Genomic DNA, 21,127 nt, shown 5'->3' on the forward strand with positions numbered 1-21,127 from the left:
TTGTTTAAGGAATAAAATAAAGGGCACATGACTGAGAAACCTTTCTTACAATCTTAAATGAATGTGAGAAACAAGGCTAGGTTGATGTTTCGCATGGCAGCCATGTGCTATTTCATTGTAAAAAAATAAAATCTCTCCAACAACTGTGTATAAATCAAACCACCAGTATTATAGTAAGATAGTGATATACTCAGAGAGGTTTTCCAGAAAAACGATGAAACAACCAAACAAAATGCAGAGGCGGATATTTCCCAGGCAAAATGATGACGTCTTCCTACTTCTACTTTATGATAATGCTTCAAACAGTTCAGAATTTTGGCACCGTATTTTTGAATACACTCTGTAGATTAGCTTCCCTACCATAAAATGTAATCTTTGCAATGGATTTTTTTAACAGTAATGGTGGCTACATATATGTCATAATTGTAAGTCAAAATAAGAATTTAAGTTCTAAGCTTATTAAAATATATTATTCCATTATTAATTCAATCATATCAGTTCCTTTACTGAGAAAGCATTCAAAGAGATAAACTCTTATAAAATCAAAACTATTGCTCTCAGGAGCCTGGATGGCTCAGTTGGTTGAGCCTTGGACTCCTGATTTCTGCTCAGGTCGTGAACTCAGAGTCATGAGATTGAGTGCTGGACTGGGCTCGTGTTCAGTGCAGAGTCTGCCTGAGATTCTCTCTCCCTCTTCCTCCTACCCTCCCCCCACCTGCACGTGTTCTTTCTCTCTCTCTCTCTCTCAAATAAATAAAATCTTTAAAAAAAAAAAAAGGTACTGCCCTGAATATTTTTAGAAATAAAAAATACATATGACCTACCACATTTAAAATTACTTACCGAATACCAACCCACTAGCTCTGACTAGTTTAATATTAGAGATAAAGATGCACGCAGGCAAAACAAGTGCTGAAACAGAAGTAACGCCTACAGGACCCAGAAGGTATATGAACCCTTCTAGTGTTGGACTTTTTTTTTCAGGGAAACAGCTAATGCCTAAACTAAGTCTTATAGGATGAATTAGTGTTTATTGGGTGGATAAAATCCAAGAAATAAATGTTCCAGTTAGTAGAAATGGATTATGTAAGGCTAGAGGCAGAAAAGAACATCTTGCATTCATGAAATGAGGAGCAGCTCAGCATCTTTACAGATATGGCAGGCGCTAGGGGTCGGAGTGAACTGAAAAGACACAAGAGGGATAAGGTCTTGAAGGGTCTTTGTTATTATATTAAAGAGATTTTTATTTTATTAATTATTTTTTGTTAGTGCTATTGATATAGCTATTTTTATTTTACTATCAGCCATGGAGAATCACTGAAGAATTTTAATGATGGAGAGTCAAGCATCTTTGAGGGAAGAAAACTTGCAATAGTTTTCTATTTTTTTCTACTTAAGCCTCAAGTATACAATGAGAATTTAAAATATGTTGTTAAATGAAAGAATCAAATCTTCAAAAATGGCACTTCATTATGGACTGTTTCAATCTGAGTGCACAACTGATAGTTTTGAAATAAACTAATGAAATGTTTTTAGATTATATAAAGGGAATATCCTTTCTATAAAATATTTAAATAACTGAATTCACTTTGGTCAATATTAGCTCTAAATTTTTTAAAGCTTTTTTAAAGGGAAAAATAGGAAGTATTCTAGATTTACATGTCTGTAGCTAGGAAAATGTATAACTTTGTCAAGAGAATTTTTAAATATCAAAAGAAAACTTACAAATTTATATGCTGTCCGTACAGCTGGAGTTGCTTTGGTCATTGCTGTGTTAAATAGTGCACCTCCTTTCTGCAAAGAAAAACATGTACATTTCCAAAAATTTTAAACCAGACTGTCCTGAAAACAAAGCATTATTAATAGCATGGAAAAAGAGCTTTTCTCACAAATTAAAGACCCACAGAAATTATGTCACATTAAGTGTTTTCAAGCTTTCATATACTAGAGTAATTTCAGACAAAATGTAAACATTCTACTCTGTTCTTTTAGTTGGTGTAATACATGATTTAAAAATCATTTCATCTTTGCAGTTTAGGCCGACTTGAGCAATATGACCAGTAATAGGTATATATTTAAAACTTAATAAAAAAGAACTACAATCAACTATTTATCAATTGTTTTAAGGTTGGGCAATAAAGCCTAAATCTGTGGAGGCAAGTTTTACATTCAAAAAAATCATATTAACAACAAGCACATGATTTATCAGAAATGATAAAACTCCCCTCAAATCAAACTTCTCCTCCTAATTCCTTTGCTCCAGGATATAATATAAGTTGACAATAACTTCTTGTTTTTCCAAACGAGCCATTTATCTCTGGACAGAAGCTTTCCATTTTGAAAATTATATTTATGAATATCAATAAATGATAACATAAAATAAAAATATTTAAAATGTGAAAAAATATACAAACATTTCAAATATTGCCAATAAACAGCGTAAGTATAAGCAGCATCATTTTACTGAACATTTCTCCATATATATTTGACTGAAGGAAGACGAAACGGTGAAGGGTTATCATTACCTTGACTGTATGCACCCATTGTTGATATGACCTTGGGTTCCCTAGAAAATATAATAATAAGATGTCAGGAATATTTGATCTAAAATAAATCCATAAACTAAAATTCATCAAGAACTAATATTTCCAGGATTTTAGCAGGCAAATTTTACTTATCTGCAATGTTGTGAAAAAAGCAATGGTATTGTAAGAACTATTAAATTGCTCTCTTAGGAACCCAACGATTGGAATGTTTAAGAATAGACATTTTTTCTTTACTCACATATGAAGGTAATATGTTATTCTATCTCCTTTCATTTTAATATTATGTTCAAAGTGGGAAAATATACCCTCTTTTTTGAAATCCGAGATTCCTATGCCTTTTATACTTATTTTTCAACGTTTTATGTCTATATTGTCTTGCAAAAGTTTGCCTCTTAAATGCAATTGGGTTCATTTAAAAATAAAATTGCAAGTGCACAGGAAAAGAAAAAACCAGATGGTAATTTAAAAATGCAAAGAAACTTGAAGACAAAAAAAAGATTATTCTATTGTTTTTAACTATTAATGGATCACAAATTTTACTGTAATGCATTACAGTCATAGTTCTGAAGATATTCTCTAGTTGTAAATCCAAGTTTGAAAGATACTACCCAAGGAAATATGAAGCCAGTGAAGGTTTGAGTCTATGGAGCATCATGGTTATCAGAAAGTTCAAATGCTGACAAAGTTCTTTTTTTAAAAATTTTTTATTCAAGTTCCAGTTAGTTAACATACAGTGTAATATTAGTTTCAGGTGTACAACACAGTGACTCAACACTTCCATACAACACCCGGTGCTCATCACACGTGCACTCCTTAAAACCCACTCTAATAAAACTAGTAATCACATATTTGGTTCCAAATATGGTAATTTAATCAATAAAATGATGTCATAAGGTAAAAAAAGAGAACACAATCTCAAGTAATGTTTTATATCAACTGACTTAGATTTTACATCTACCTTCTTGGCTTAAATTTAGCTTAACAAACAAAGTCCTGATGGCTACTCCAAGTACAAGTAATCCCTAAAACAGATTATGGTCTCTTCCTTTTTTTTAAATTGCAATTTAGTTGACATATAACATTATATTAGTTTCACATATACAGCATAATGATTCAATATTTGTATATATTGCAAAATGATCACCACATGTCTAGGTAACATCTGTCACCATATATGTTCTTTACTTGCATGTAGCTGTGTCCTTTTTAAAAATTCATTACCTTGCTGTTATAAAATAGAAGCAGAATGATCCCAGCCCAAGAACTGATTCCCAACTATTCTCTTTGCATTCCTAACCAACATCAGGCAAAATGTGCCCAGCTCTGATATTACTTCTGTAATTAAAATCTTTCTCCAATTCAAAGAAAAAAATCAAGAAATAACCCCCATTGTGAAAAACATCTCTTACTACTCAGAACTGTACTTCACTTTTCTGGAAGAAAATACATGGGCAAAAATAATATTTTTTTCTAATCTTATGAAATGATTATAGCAAAATGTGTCTACTTAACCTATGTACATAAAATTTGCACTCTTAAAAAACCAGAAGTTTCAGGTGGTATTTGTCCTAAACAATTTTAAATTTTATTTTCTTTGTAAAATGACAAAAAATTCAAGCTATTCTATCAATTTATTTCCAAGGAGAGTTTATTAACAAAAAAATACATAGTATATGTTTATCCAGATTGTTCATATACTTTTACCTCTCTACTAAAGGTTCTCATCAGTTCATATACTTATTAATTTCTCTGTTAAAAATGGTAGGGCAGAAATCACATATTTAAGACTTGGTTGTTATTTATAATATTCTGGAAAGTGCTTTATTTTCTTTCTTTTCCCAAAATAAAAGGAAAAAAGTAGAAAGAGAAACACTGAATTCTACATAATAACTATTTAGCATTCTAGAACACTTATCAATCCAGAAAATAATTTTTAAGCCTCTAAACTACAATAAAAATTAGTGTCATAAAACTTCAGAGCAGTTACAGAAAGGTCATTGTCTTAGAGTTGTGAGGAATAAAAATAGCTCATATTCAGCTCTTCACAGGTCACAAAATGTTTTTACCTACATTCCCTTATTTGGGTCGTGTTTTTGTACTCTAAAATAGGCAAAGCAGGTAGTGTCTTAGGCAGCACAGTTCAATGAAAGGACATGAGCTTTGGAGTCCATGATCTGAGAGTTCAAGTCCACTGTATCCTTGTAAATGATGGGATTTGGGACTAGGTCTTTAACCTGGCTGTTACAATGCTACTTAGTACAGTACCTAGCACATCACAGACACACCAAAAATACTGCCAAATGAGGAAAGTGAAGGTTCTGAGGTGGCACACTATTTGCCCAAGGTCACAAAGATAGCAAGTAAGAAAGAATAAGAATCTAGGTATTTGAATCCTTGGTTCAGTAGTCCTTCAACTTTGAAATTCTACCTCCTAAGACTGCTAAATAAAATATGATAAACAGAGATTTCCCCTGTATCACTTCACACTAATTACATTAAAAATGAAAAGGGGCTGCTCAAAGTGGATGCCTTGAGAAGAAACAGTTGACAAAATCACCCAATCATAATCCAGAATCATATGCACCGGGGAAAACAGGAGGCCCCTACATAAACTGCTTGAGATGACAGGGAAACATGTGGTACACAATTTAGATAGATTCCTGTTAAAAGTTTTTTTTTAAAAGATATTTGTTTCTCGGGGCACCTGGGTGGCACAGCGGTTAAGCGTCTGCCTTCGGCTCAGGGCGTGATCCCAGAGTTGTGGGATCGAGCCCCACATCAGGCTCTTCTGCTATGAGCCTGCTTCTTCCTCTCCCACTCCCCCTGCTTGTGTTCCCTCTCTCGCTGGCTGTCTCTATCTCTGTCAAATAAATAAATAAAATCTTTAAAAAAAAAAATTTGTTTCTCTAAACGTAGTGCTTTTCAGATTGAAAGCTTCTATTTCCACAAAATGTACGAGACAAGCACATTGTTTTTAAAAATATTTTTTAAAGGCTGTTTTTCTTCTTAAAAATGAATCTGAATGCCAAAAAAATCTCTGAGTCCTTCCATTAAAGTCACTGGATTATGGAAATAAGCATTATTGAGGAAATTCCTAACATTGTTCTCATTAAATGTATGAGTGATTTTCTCACACTCAAGGACAAAGTATCTTGGTTTCCCACTTGTGCAAAGACTTTTTCCTCAAATATATTTGTTTAAATTCCAGTAATTTGTAGTTACTTCTCAAAAAACATATAAATTTACCTAAATTGATCAGTGAAGCCAGAAAAATGCCACTAAAATGGATGACTATCTACCACAACTCTTCCAATTCCCTTGGTGTCTCAGTCAGTACAAAAAAGAAAGAATTAAATAAATAAAAGACTGATCAGATTATAATCAGGAACTAATGAAGAAACAAATGCTAATGAAGAATAACTATATGCTTCTATATAAAATCGATCTGAAAATGTTTCTCCTTTTTAATGTTTAGATAACTGGAAGTGGATTTAAAAAACTAGTCTTATTTTACATGAAAAAAAATGCAGGAAAAAAACCCCCACCCCATGTTCTTAACTACTCAATATTCCTTAGCTGTTTTTTCATAGACCAATATTTGTGGTTTATCTAACTACATCCTCTGTTCTACTTGTGTCCACTTTTATTACCTTTTAGCCTCTATGGATATTCTTCCCCTTACACACTTCCTGATATTACTTTCCTCTTAGGGTTGAATATTCTACAAAGGTCTCATGAAAAAAATCAGGAGTAACAGGGATTTCTTTAACCGTCCTGACCGCAGGGATTCACAGGATAGGAAACAGTTTCTGGAAATCTGCATGGATTCTAGATTCAATGTGAATCTAGATTTTCTATGTATGACTGTCCTGCACTGTATATTCTTATCAGAGCCGCAATAATTACAAAGTTCATGCTCATATTCATTTTATCACCACCGTGCATACTGGCAACAAATAGAGTATATAAACTGCCACTGCAATGACACAGAAAAGGGAGAAATTAGATACTTCTCTAAAATTTCCTAATTATATTTGCTTAAAGGAATATAATTTTTTCCTCAGCTTTAGTGAATGTTGATTTTTTTCTTATAGTGATCTTTCTTAGGGTTTTATGTGTAAAAAATCTTCAACGGAAAATCACAAGACAGGAATTTTACTTTTATCCACTCGGAGTAGAGAAGGTTTGGGTGGTGCTCTTGTTTACTGAATGTCTTCTAATTAAGAAGATTTCTTATCATAAGAAACCAATATATCACAGTTATTAAAGCAAGAGCTTTGAAGCCAGGCAGATACATGTTGAATTCAGACTCTAGCACTACTAGCTGTGTGACCTTGAGCAAATTGTTGAGATAAGTGCCCTCATAAAAATGGGGATGGGTAATCAAAATACCTCATACGTGCTGTGAGGATTAAATGAGATAAAATTTGCAGAGCTCTTAAAAGAGATTCTGCCACATATTAATATTCAGTAAGAAGGAACAATTATAATTATTCTTTTTATAACTATGAGAGAAATGAGTTACAATAACAATTCTTTGAAAAATAGTTTCATATCATGATATAGACATCTTCTTTCTTACAAATGTAGTCTAAATGACAAATATATAATGTTCTTTTATATATATATCCCCATTTATAAGAACATTACTAGTTTTTATTATTCATATTTTTATTTCAAATCTGAATAAATTGTGCTTTATTTTCTTCTAAGAATGATTTCTATGTATCTCTAAAATAATAACCTAAAATACAATGATTAAAAAATAACACCTGATAGCCAGGCAAAATTTTTAATATATTTTCTTGCTGTACATACTGAAATTAATACTTGTTGAACTACACTTTCCTTTTGAATCAGTATTGCCCCCACCACCACCAAATTAAGATAAGCGTTCAAAATTTTTTTCATTTTAAGAAAGAACAACAAAGTGGTTGGCCTGAAGTTGTACTGCAAATGCAGCAGTCTCTAAGTTAGATGCCAACTGGTGATCAATATTCCATTCATTTTAAACTGTAAGACCTTTAATGAAAAATTTTAGCAACCCTTCTCCCATCAGAGAAGCCATCCATCTATCCTCTATTCTAGAACAGAGGTATCTGGACCAATGGTTAAGATTACAGAATTTAACTCTACAAAACGATCATAGTTCTACCCCATTACTGTCACAAGATGTCATCTTCAATTCCATATAAGATACTAGCCCCACGGGTCATAAAAATAATGAGACAGCAGTTATATAAATACTGAACAGATGCCTCAAGCAATTTGTCCATGAGCTGACAATATTTTGCTTGTCTGAGTTGAAAAGTAAAAAAGCCTTATTTTAACACAAAAGTTCCACTGAAGCTAAATTTTTACCCATGAGCAGAGGAAAGCAAGGAGCTGAATGATTGCACACTTGGCTTACTTGCTGAGTCAAGTAAACTAAGTTTTTCCCAAAGCTAAATGCTTTTAATGAAATGCTACACTTATGCCAGATGAAGATCTACAAATGCTCAGTTCATTTATACCTATTTTAATGAACAAATCATCTTAATGGTTTTTTTTTAATTTCTGTGGTGCAAAAATACATCTTATTTAAAAATTAAATTAAGTTTGGGAGAATTTGTAGATGTGTACTTATTACTATTTGTCTTTTTATGTTTTAATTCTCAATTTTAGCAACTATTTATTCACACACACACTAAAGACATCTTTTCCCCAAATTAAACCTACAGATAAAGAGAAAAAATTACTATTATACATGGTGAAAATGAACACAACAGAAATTTTTGTGTGTTTAGTTCACCCTGTATCTGGGACAGTGCCTAGCAGGTAAACACTTAGCACAATACCAGATGAATGAATGAATGTGACATTTCAAGGACTGAAGCAAAATTCTCTGCCAGAGTCAGGACCATATACTGGAGTAATCATGTACAAAGTACCAGTTCATAAGTCATTAACTGCCTAGATAATTGTAACGTCGTTTGAATACTTACATATCAAACACTGCAATTGTTTAATTATATTAAATTGCATTATATTAAATAAAAATGAGATATCACCTAGCTTATGTTTCACACATACAAAATAATACGACGCCTTCCATTTTTTTAGTGAGCACTTTTTACAGTGACAAGTGTAAGCACATGGGATGGTAAACTGAAAAGTCTTTTCCTCATGCTGCAGTGTTCTGCAAAGCAAAAAAAAGGTAAAGACTTGTATAACAATACACTTACTTAAAATGTAAAAGCACTTGTGGTATTCAAATCTTTTTTTAGAATATATTATAATCTAATATTTCAACTATAATCCTAGTTCTTTAATTCTTACTTAGCAGTAGCCATCATGGTGGGGATTTTTTTCCCCCAGAGAATACTAGTCAGGATGAAAGACAGGAAGATACAAGCTAACTGCATTTCTGTGATATTTATTTCTACTAATATTAAGAGATTACCTAAGCAAACAACTACCAACTCATGAGATCATCTTAAAACCTTGAATAATAAAATAAGTTAATACCATAGCTCTTATAAGATGAAAAACATATCTAAGACATTATATGTTTAAGAGAAAATAGTTGTTTATGAAGTAGATTATATCAGATACAAGTATAAAAATCAAGACAACTGTTACTCAGAAAATGGGTAATCATATTGGAACTAGTCTTTACCTCCACAAAAGCCACCCGAAGTGATTTCCTCTTCAAATACATCAGAGAAACCCCTTCCTGCATTTAGTTTTGCCAGGCGACCATCAATAAACTGAAATTAAAAAGTTAATCCAAAAGTTAATTTTCATTTTCTTCATAAAATTAATTTTACTTGTAGCAAAATATTAATAGCTGATACTCATATAAATATAAATTACACATATATATGTATATACAGACATATACAGATACATAACAAGAAAACTCAATTAAAATAGCAGGTGTTCAGTAAAATAACAGCTCTTTAGTTAAAGCAGAAATGTATGGCACAGACTCTAACTTCATTAACAAGAAAAAGAATGTACGATTTACTGGCAACTTGGTTACTTTCTATTTTGTCTATCTGTGGCATCTGAAATTTGTATCTTTTGGATTATAAAAAATATTATAAATGTTTTGAGATTTCTCCACTCATAATGAAGGTGAAGTATCTTTAAGCTCCCTTGCTGAAGAAACAAAGGGTAACATAACAAAGACTTAAATGATGTTTGAGAGGTAGACTTGAAGATCTGGAGATTAATACGAAATGTTCATTCTCATGCTGGAATTAATCCTGGCCACAATTTTTTTTACCCTGGAAAATTTAAATTTAGCCAAATTAAAATAAAGTAGCTTGACTTTTAAACAATTCTCACTCTGTCCTAGTTTTAAAAAAAAAGTTTTCTATTTAAGTGAACAAAACTAATTGAGAGAAGTTCTATAGGGTAATACAGTATTCCTCAGGCAGCAATTTAACAATTATTTAATGGCAGTAAATTGCATCAGTTATAAGACTTTGAGACAAATCTCTTACAGACCAAAAGTAAGAAAGAGACAGATGAAACCAACAGAATCCTGTTCAAAATGTGGTTTAACTACCTTTTTATTATCACAGAATAATTTTGACCCAAAATGTGGTTAGACGAATTTAAACAGACATAGCCTAAAAGGATGTATAGTCATGACTTTTTTAAGAGTGTGAGTTGCTCTCATTAAAATTAAAACTTTTTGAGGGTAGGGACCATAGTTTACCCATTTTTATATCGCCGTTATTTTTGGAATAAACAAGTTTCCAATAATATAAGCAAATATGAACAGGAGTTTGGGAAAAAAAAGGCTTGTATCACATCTCTGCTACTTATTAGCTTTATGATCTTGAGCAACTTGCTGTCTGACTCTGTTTCCCTTTCTATAAAATGGGAAAAATAATAAGCATCTTACAGTGTTTTGTGAGGGTTAACTGAAACAATAAGAAGTACCTAGATTGCAGGCAGAGAATAAATGTTAAATACTAAAGTCCACCTTTTCCTCCTACCACCACCTTTTCGATCTCTTGTCAATTTATGAATTTCCTGAGTGTAGGATCACTGTCTTTCTCATGTATGTATCCTTAATACCTGGCAAATGCCTAACATATAGTTTGAAATGAATGTTTGCTGAAAGACTGAAGTATACTGAAACAATATGAAAGATGTGTACGTGGAATTATTCATTTCATTGTATCTTGAGATAAAAGGTAATAACAAAATGTTGGCATCTTTACTACATATGATAAATGGTTCATTCGGAAATAAAGTTTAAAATACTTGCAAAATTTGACTTTCATATATTTTCAACATAACATTATAAATCAAACTAAAGTGATCTAATTTGATGGACTAAGTATTTTGAAAAAAATAAGGTGAAGTAAAATGATAAATTTAAAGTAATACATTACTGACAAACAAAGCAAACTAAGACATCCTTTTAAAGGACTTAATTTGTTTTAAAAGATTAAGACTACAAGACTTTTTAAAAGGTTTTCATTTTTATGTTTACTAGAAATAATCCATCCATTTTAGTTTGAGTGTAATAGTTCAACGTCTAAAAAGAGATAAATCCCAAAACTATTTACTGATTATGCACTTTTGAGCATGAATAACTACTTTGTGTTACTGAACTAGTGAATCGAGCCAATAAAAATGAATCACTTGGTAAAATGCCACGTGTTATCAACTGACTTTGCAAACAATCCTGTCAGTGACAATCAGACATTTATCTACATGCATGCTTAATGAAAATGTTTGTTCTTAAAATAAAAGATGGATTTTGTGCACATACACACACATATTATATATACATACACCCAAATATAGATACCCAGGGATAAACTGAGAAGTGGCATTAAGGGAGAAAAATATGCTTAAGGTAACAGTTCTTTAAATTCCTTTTTCTACTTTTGATTCAGTAACCAGTAACCCCTCTTTTCTTTTTTCCCAAGTGGAGTTGGGTCATGGTCACTCCATTCTAGTAACTCTGGAGGATTTCACAGTAAGTAAAAAAGTAAAAAAGATAAGAGCATCTTAGCTATTTTGCATAGAAATAATTTTGAACTAAAAAAATATTATCTGTTGGAAAAGCTATGACTTTATAATGGGCTGAAACCTGTCACTTGATTAAGAGTTACCCACATAATTTAGTAAACACGTATCTTTAAGTAATTGATAGACATAAGTTTTGGAAGACTTAATTTGTAATTGCAAATAATGACAAGTAACACTGTTAATAACAATGAAAGTGCTACAGATATAACATTAGGTTGCAAGTATATTTTTAAAGGAATTTAAGAGTTTGTATTAAGATGATACTTTTTTTTTTTTTTTTTTTTTTTTTTTTTTAAATTTTTTTTTTTTTTTTTTTTTTTTTTTTTTTTAAATTTTTATTTATTCATTTGACAGAGAGACAGCCAGTGAGAGAGGGAACACAAGCAGGGGGAGTGGGAGAGGAAGAAGCAGGCTTCCAGCAGAGGATCCTGACGTGGGGCTCGATCCCATAACGCCGGGATCACGCCCTGAGCCAAAGGCAGACGCTTAACGACTGAGCCACCCAGGTGCCCCTAAGATGATACTTTTTACATAAATCTTAATATTTTGCTTTTCATCCCAAAAGTGAAAATTAAAACCTAGAACTAAACATATTAAATAATCACACCAAAACATAAGTAACATAATAGGAAATTTCAAAAGAATTCAGACATAATTTCATAGCATGGATTTCATAATTTTATTGTAAATTATAAATAAAATTCATTCAAATAAGGATATATGTAATTATCAAGATCATTAATATTATTCCCTCCAAATCATCAATAATTGCAAGAATTGAATTTTGTTAAACCTTATGACACAATCTTAAAGTAGTGTGACAGGTTACAAGAGAAATGTTTTTAAGCAGTAAATCTACTTCTTGCTACTCTTTTTGATTATTATTGCTAAGGATTTTCAAAGCGTTTTTATCTTCAAATAACCATCTTAATAGGAAATTGAGTCCATTTAAAGAATAAAAATAAACATTCACCACATCAATTTTCAAATACAATATTAATGTTTTAAAAATACAATAAAATATAAATAATAGACATTGTGATAAGCTTCTTTACAAATAAATATAAAGAATACGTTCTGATCAGATTTCACAGAGTAAACTTAAATGTATGACCCAGTAGACTATGTATCTTTCCTCTAAGAGATAAATTTTATGTTTCTCACAGTTCTTTAATTCCTCACTAGTCAGTGTACTTCTGGCATTTAATCTAAAAATCCAAAACAAATTTTGCTATTAATAGTCTTCTAAATGTCTTTAGTGGTGTAGACATATGTTATATAAATATTTAATTGCAATCAATCCCTCAAAACTCTGAGGATGACAATAATTAAATCATAAGAGTCTTATATGATTTTTAAAGATTTTGACTTTTTAGAAGAGTTCATGAAAAACACTATTCTTGGGGAGAGAGGGTCAGTGGTGCAATTCTTTATCAAGCTGGGGAAGTGCAAAGATGGAGTGCTGTTTTTTTGTGCTAACATGACAGTCTTGTTACTGAAGGAAAGCAGCAGAGGCACTGAAGCAACACAGTAAACAAATCGAGACTCCCCTATTCCTTTTTTAGCCTGGAGGAAAAATTAAAATATCTCAAAATTTATCTCTGATTAGAAATTCTTCTTGGCACAAATATAACTAATCTAATAAAGGCTTGAGAGCTAGAGAAAAAATACCTTTTTAATGAGTCAGAAATCTTTAGCAATTTAAAGAAAAACTGTAAATATAGTAAAAAAATTACCTTTAAAATATATTAATTTATTAAAATATATTAAATACCTTTAAAATATATTAATTTAAAATATATTAATTTAAAATATATTAATAGATCCTTAAAATTTCCTTTCTACATAATGCTTTGGGCTAAAAAAAAAGTCTAATTTAAATATTCCTTCTTATAAATGCTCAGTAAACCTTGACAGGTTAGTGAAAACTACACTGAAGTGTTACAATAAATTAAGTCAACAGATATTTATAGACACCTGCTAAATGCAAGGCATTCAGTTAGTTGCTATATATAAACACAGATTGCTATAACAAATGGGAATGAGGTAGGTCAGTTTAGAGCTAAACCAATAGAATTAAGTACATGAAGAAATAGAAATAAACTGTTATTGTTATTCCATTTCAAATATTAGGTAAATAAAACTGTAAGGATTCTAAATTACACTACCATGGTATAATGACCAGGAAAACACTTTGAAGAGTATAAAAAGGCCATTCAGTGTGATTTATTATTAGAACTAATAACTTAAAACAATATTAATGGAACAAGAGTATCCTCCAGGATATATCAACAGAAGATAGTATTTAAATAATCCGCAACAAAATCAAGTCTGTTAAACTTCATGACCATCAGACCAAAGAATTAATTCATTCAATCATTCGATAAATATCTAATTGAATATTTACCATATGCCAGGTAGTTTTCTAGATGCCTGAAAAACGGAAATGAATAGAACAAAAATTCAAGCCTTGTGGGCTCTCTCTCTTTTTTCTTGATGAGTCTAACTAAAGGTTTATTGATTTATGTTTTCAAAGAACTACGTCTTAGTTTCATTGATCTTTCCTATTGTTTTTCAAGTCTCTATTTTCATTTATTTCCTCTCTGATCTTTATTATTTCCTTCCTTCTACTAACTTTGTTCTTTTTCTAGTTCCTTTAAATTTAGACTGTTTATTTGAGACTTTTACTGTTTCTTGAGATAGACCTGTATGTCTCCTCAGACAAGGGCAACAAAAGCAAAAATAAACAAATGAGACTCTATCAAACTATGAAGCTTTGGCACAGTGAAGGAAACCATCAGCAAAATGAAAAGGCAACCTACTTAATGGAAGAAGATAACTTGCAAATGATGTAAGAGATGAGCAGTTGATATCCAAATTACATAAAGTCCTCATACAACTCAATAACAAAGAAACAAATAACCTGATTTAAAAATGGGCAGAGGACCTGAATAGACATTTTTCCAAAGAAGACATACAGATGGACAACAGACATATGAAAAGATGTTCAACATTACAAATCATCATGGAAATGCAAATCAAAACGAGATAACACCTCAAAACTGTCAAAATAGTTATTATCAAAAAAAAAAAAGAAATAACAAGTATTGGTGAAGATGTGGATAAAAGGAAATCCTCATGCACTGTTGGTGGGAATGTAATTTGATGCAGCCACTAACAGTATGGAGGTTCCTCCAAAAAATTAACAATAGAGCTACCATACTATCCAGCAATTTTACTTTTGGGTATTTATCCAAAGAAAATGAAAACACTAATTCAGAAAGATATATGTATCCCTACATTCACTGCGGCATTACTTAAAATAGCCAAGATAGGAGAGCAACCTAAGTGTCCACTGATAGATGAATGGATAAAGAGGATGTGGTATGTGTGTGTGTGTATATGTACATATTTTGTGTTTATGACTCAGTCATAAAAAATATATGAAATCTGGCCATTTGCCACAATATAAATAGTCATAGAGGGTATAATGCTAAGTGAAATAAGTCAGAGAAAAACAAGTGTGGTAGGATTTCACTTATACGTGGAATCTAAAAGAAAAAACAAATGAACAAACAAAACAAAACAGAAATAGACTCATAGATACAGAGAACAAACTGGTGCTTGCCAAAGGGAAAGGAGCATGGGTGAAATAGGTGAAGGGGATTAAGTACAAACTTCTAGTTAATCAAATAAGTAAGTCACAAGGATGTAAAGTACGGCACAGGGAATATAGTCAATAATATTGTACGGGGCGCCTGGGTGGCACGGCGGTTAAGCGTCTGCCTTCGGCTCAGGGCGTGATCCCGGCGTTGTGGGATCGAGTCCCACATCAGGCTCCTCTGCTGTGAGCCTGCTTCTTCCTCTCCCACTCCCCCTGCTTGTGTTCCCTCTCTCGCTGGCTGTCTCTATCTCTGTCGAATAAATAAATAAAATCTTTAAAAAAAAAAAAAGAAATAAAATAATATTGTAATAACTTTGTATGGTGACAGATGGTGACTAGACCTATGGTGATAATCATTCATAATGTATAAAAATATCAAATCTCTATCTTGTACACCTGAAACTAATAACAATACTGTATGTCAATTATAATTCAATAACAATGACAAAAGAAAAACCCTTCATGATGCTTAAACATTTGGGGGAGAAGGGAAGTGAAAGCATCAAATAAAAATATGTAATAAATTATGTAGTGTGTTAGAAGGTGATGAGTGTTGGAAAATAAAAGAATTGCATAAGGAAGACTGAGAAATTTGGGCAAGGATCTTCCAATTTTAAATAGTGTGGTCAGGGCAGATATCATGAAGAAGATGACATTTGAGTCTCAAGCCTTGAAAGCAGTGAGGAAGTAGGCCACACAGTTTATGGGAGAAAGGATTCCAGGAAAAGGGAGCCATCATCATAAATAATACTCTGATACAGAAGCAAGCATATAGTCAGCAGGCCTGTAGGAAGCTCCAGGTGCCGAGAGAAAACCCAGCCAACCACGAGGACTACTCTCACTTTAAAGTCATAATCTGCCATCTCCAGTGTGCTCTGAATGATGCCAAACAATTCTATTTTTTTTCTAGTCCATTCACTCTCCCATTTATTTCACAACTTCTCCCTCCTTAAATATCCAACCACTCCGCCATTTTCTCTCAGCTGATGACCTTGCTTCATAATTTCACTGAAGAGCAGGGAGAACCCAAAAGTCATTAAAGAAAAATTCTACAAATTCCAAGCATCCCATTTATCCAGCCCCTTCACCTCTTCCCGTGCCTCTGCCTTCTCCCTTGTGATGCACGAAGTAACAATGCTCCTCACAAAGACCAACTCTGCTAACAATTTTTCCTCCTTTTTCCTGTATATAGCTTTCTTTCTCTACTAGAGCTTCCCACCAGCCTACACACGTGTTATTTCTTATCTTGACCCCTTTTACTATACTTCTCTAGCTATGTCCATTTCTGCGTTGCTCTTTACATAAGTAAAACACAGAAGAGCTGTCAGGACTTTGGTCTCCACTTCCTCTTCTCCCATGCTTCAACCACAATTTCTGCCTCACCATTTCAGCAAGCTTGCTCTTGCTGAGGTTATCAGATCTCCACTTCACTAAATTCAGCGGTCAGTTTCAGGTCTTTAGTTTAATTAACTTGTCACAAGACTTTGACTTCTTTGGTATTTTTCTCCTACCTGGCTGTGAAGATACCTTACTGTTTTGAACTCTCCAACCTCATCCTCCACTCACTCTTTTTCGCCTCCTTCACCATCGCCTCCTGCTATTTTCTAGTTCTTGGGCCTCTTGCCATTTCTGTGTATAGTCACTCCTTTGATAATCCCACTTGTCCTCAGGCTAATAGCTTTAAATCCTATCCCTATGCTAATGACTCTCATTTCTATTTCCAGCCTAATTTTCTCCTCTGCCTCATTTATCCATTTGCTAACCAATATCCTAGTTGGATGTCTAATAGGCTTCTCAAACTTAACATGTTCAAAACTGCATTCCTCTTACCAAAATCTTTCTGGCTCATAATCGTCCCCATTTCAATAGAATGACAGCTACATCCTGCCAGTTTCTTGGATAAGAAATCATGAAAACATCTGTGATTCTTCTTTCTCTCACACTTCATACTAAATCTTTCAGAATATCCATTGACTTTACCTTTAAAATGGATCCATAATCTGACCAGCTGTTATCCTATATTCTATAAACCAGTTCCTAAATGCTATCACTTCTCACCAAGATAGCAATAGCCTTCCAAATCTTCCTCTCTGCTTCTACCTTTGACCACCCTACAGGAAGTTGCTCAAATGCCACATATTCCATGAAATCCACACTGACTATACTATCTTAAATTCCTTCCTAATCCCCAGGTAGCCCGCTTTCCCATTCTATTTACTTTTCTATAATACTTATCATCTTTGAACAGTTTATATTTTATCCATTATCTGTCCCCTTCGTACTAGAAATAAAAGATTCACAAAGTCGATATTCTTTTTTGCTTTGTTCTCCAGTATATCCCAGCATCCAGAACACCTGCCTCATACATAAGCAGACACTCAAATTATACTGTAGAATTGAGAAAATGAATAAAGAACACTTAGATGAATGTTTCCAAAACTTTAGTGTGTATATTGTTATGTATTTAATTAATAATGTAGATTCCTGGGCTTTAATCCAGGCATCTTGAATCAGAAATTTGAAGGTAAAACTCAAAACTATCCGTTTTTAACAGACTTTTTAGATAAATCTGATGCAGACGGTTTAAGACCCCTCTTAGAGAAACACTGTTTAAAATATTAATTGAAGTGGGACACCTGGGTGGCTCAGTCAGTTAAGCATCTGCCTTCAACTCATGTCAGGACCCCAGGGTCCTGGGATTGAGCCCCAGGGGACTCCCTGCGAAGTCTGCTTCTCCATCTCCCTCTGCCTCCCCCCCACTTCTGTGCATGGGCACGCACGCACGCTCTCTCTCTTTCTGTCAAATAAATCTTTAAAAACATTAAAAAAATAAAATACTAATTGAAGTAAGTGAACAAAGGATGTTGAAAGGTCTATATTCCTTGTCCTGATAAGCTATCTCTCCTTGTGCATTCCTTCCTTCCGCCAGTAAGTCTCCAGATTTTCCTTACGTCACATTTTATTTTTATTATTTTTTCATGTTATAAAATCAGTGCTTGATACAATTACCATTTCCTAACAATTCATATATCAAATGTTTCCTAGTACTCCAAACCTGTTGAATCTTTAGTGTAGTAATGCATGTGTTGATCTTACCTATAGATTACATACCATACATAAATATCATGCTTCTTCTAAAAAAAGATTAATAGGATAGTGTAGAATTCATAGGATTTTATTATTTATGTTAAAAGCTTTCTAAAATCTTCCAAAGTCTCCAGCTAACATAAAAAGAAGACATATGGCTTTTGACTCACTCCTTTTATTCAACATCTTATTAAGTCAGAGAAAGTGGATCATAGCACAAAATAGAAGAATGCTCAGGATGTCACTGAATTTTCACTCTACATCTTACACCATTATGTGACTCTAGGTTTAAGTTATAGACACCACTCAAACTAAAACACAGTAACACTTGACTCGTACAAGTTTTGGATCATCCCTAAGTGAGCTTCATTATAATCGAATTTATAAGCTCTTCTATCAAAATTGTCAAGACATTTTCATACCTATTCCTTATTATGAGTTCCTCAGGAGTTTTTATTTGATTTATTTATTTGACAATATTAAGTGTCTGTCATGTATTAAATATTAGGATACAAACACTTTAAAAAATAATCCTTGTCTTTACAGAGCCTACAACTCAAGAGTCAAACAAATCAACCTGGATTATGATCCAAGTTCATAAATCAATGTTCAATAAATGTTATTTTTATCTCTTCATAATTACTGTTTTTACTATTTGTTAATAAACATTAATTATAATCCAAGTTATTTTTTGGTACACCCATCAAAAGCAAGAAATTAACATAGATAGAGCACTACTAAATAATCTACAGACATATTCTCAGGTTACACCAGTTTTTCTACTAATGTCTTGTTTTATCCCAGGATCGAATCCCATCTTTTCCATTTGTGGTTCATTAGTCTTTCACCTTCCCTCTGGTGATCTAGACACTTTTGAAGAGTACTGCTCAGTCATATTGTAGAATGCCCCTGAATGTGGGCTATTCATAGAGACATAAAATTATTTCCAGAGACCTAACAGCAAATCATTCAGAATGGCTATCACAAAGGTATCTGGAGAAGTATTAGAGAAAAATGAGAGAGACAGAAGCCATAAGATGAAGGATTTGTGTGCCGTGCCAGGGGTTTGAACTTCATTCTAAATACAATAGGAAAAATATGACTTGCTTTTCAGAAAGAACAATCTTAAAGTAGAATGCAAAAAAAAAAAAAGTAGAATGGAGGATAATAAATAACTGTATGTACAAATCAGATCCAGCCACACCCCAGCTAAAGTTTTTTAATAGCATCCTACTTCATTTAGAATAAAATGGGACTCTAATGCTTTCAAAGTCCAGTAAGATTTGTCCCCTTTCTGCTCTTCTAACCTCATCAAACACAACTTTCTTTCTTGCCCAGGGTTGATTTAGTTCTGATGCTAGGAAATGCCAAGTTTTTTCCCTCCTGTAGGGTCTTTGCAATAGCAATTCCCTCTACTTGAAGTATGTTCCTTCCAAAACTAATTCCCTTCTTAGATTTAAGCTTAAGTATCACCTTTTCAGTAATGTCTTTTCTGAACCTCTGGTCTAAAATTAGCCAACCAATCAATATCTCATACCCTCTGAACTTAATCACTTCCTGATATTTTTCTTATCTTTGTTGTTTGTTAACCCATTCCCTTCACTAGAAATAACTCCATGAAAGCATGCTACACAGCTCTGAATCTCAAGTGCTTAAAGTAGCATTACCTGACAAAAAAACAAATACTCAGTACATAACTGTTAAAGTGAATAAGCAAACAAAAGGTTTTCAAAGTCGGATAGGCACAGAGAAAGGAGTGCAGACCTAGTGAGCGGGAGGAAAATCAGGGAGGCTTTAGAGAGGTGAAGGAAGACATTAACAAAGAGGTAAATTATAGTAACATAGACTAAATGCTATAACACAGGTATGAACACAGCTCTAAGGGAACAGAATGGATGTAAGGGTGAAGACTGATTTGGATAGGGCTGACATTTGAGCAAGCTATGGAAGAATGACAGAGAGCATATTAATACTGATTTCATGGTACAGCATATACAAAACCTTACTTTGTGAAAAGTGCATTTGAAGGGATATTCAGTGTATTTGGATACTGCGTTTGTATAAGAAACGGCAAGGATTTAAACTCCAGAGAGAGACCAAGCACCTTACAATGCGTGCTACTCTGAGGCAGTGGTATGTCAGGATACAAATCCAGGTCTGTTGGATTCCAGAGCATTCCAGAGCCAATGCTATTAACAATGGGGTAGGCATGCCATTAGGGTCACATGATGGTGAGACCAGGAACTCAAAATCAGGATGAATATAGCGTATTTAACTGAAAACTTAATTTTAGTTGAAGATGAAGGGAGGAAAAAGGCAACCTAACCAGTAATTTATTGAAAATATTTTCATTTTAAAATAAACACAGCTATACTGTGGTACAGAATGCACGATATGCATGAATGTTTCTGAAAAATACAAACAGCTTCATTAAATGTTGTACTTTTCAGTGGGGTACTACAGCCACATTCCCATTCTTTTAAAAACATGTGTTGTCTTCTACCACAAGGGACACTTTGTTGGATGGAAAAATTCTTCCTAGACACATTTGGATCATCTTATGACAGGTTTTGGAAGAATAGTAAAAGAGGCTTTTCCAATTTGAATCTGTATCTATACTTGAACTCCCTAGCTGTTATTTACATTTCTTAACAGAAATCTCAGTTGCCAACTAAAGGAGGGCCTATATTCATGGAGATCCCATAAGTTTGTAGTTCTAGACTAGACTCTTGGATCAACACAATGAACTCAGTCATGGTCCTCAGCCAGGAAAAGTGTTTAATAAAATGAA

At 33.0% G+C, this 21,127-nt stretch overlaps 1 protein-coding gene across 2 annotated transcripts in view; it reads right to left on the reverse strand.

Moving 5' to 3' along the window:
* Positions 1-21,127, reverse strand: part of DENND1B (DENN domain containing 1B) — a 245,962-nt gene that overhangs the window by 35,555 nt on the left and 189,280 nt on the right. For both annotated transcript variants that reach the window (XM_034666981.1, XM_034666980.1), the window contains 3 exons: positions 9,205-9,295; positions 2,526-2,566; positions 1,726-1,794 (listed from right to left, as the gene is read on the reverse strand). In XM_034666981.1, the coding sequence (XP_034522872.1) occupies positions 1,726-1,794; positions 2,526-2,566; positions 9,205-9,295 (201 nt within the window). The remainder of the gene's footprint in view (positions 1-1,725; positions 1,795-2,525; positions 2,567-9,204; positions 9,296-21,127) is intronic.

Source organism: Ailuropoda melanoleuca, chromosome 8, assembly GCF_002007445.2.
Source record: "Ailuropoda melanoleuca isolate Jingjing chromosome 8, ASM200744v2, whole genome shotgun sequence".
Taxonomy (NCBI): Eukaryota; Metazoa; Chordata; class Mammalia; order Carnivora; family Ursidae; genus Ailuropoda; species Ailuropoda melanoleuca.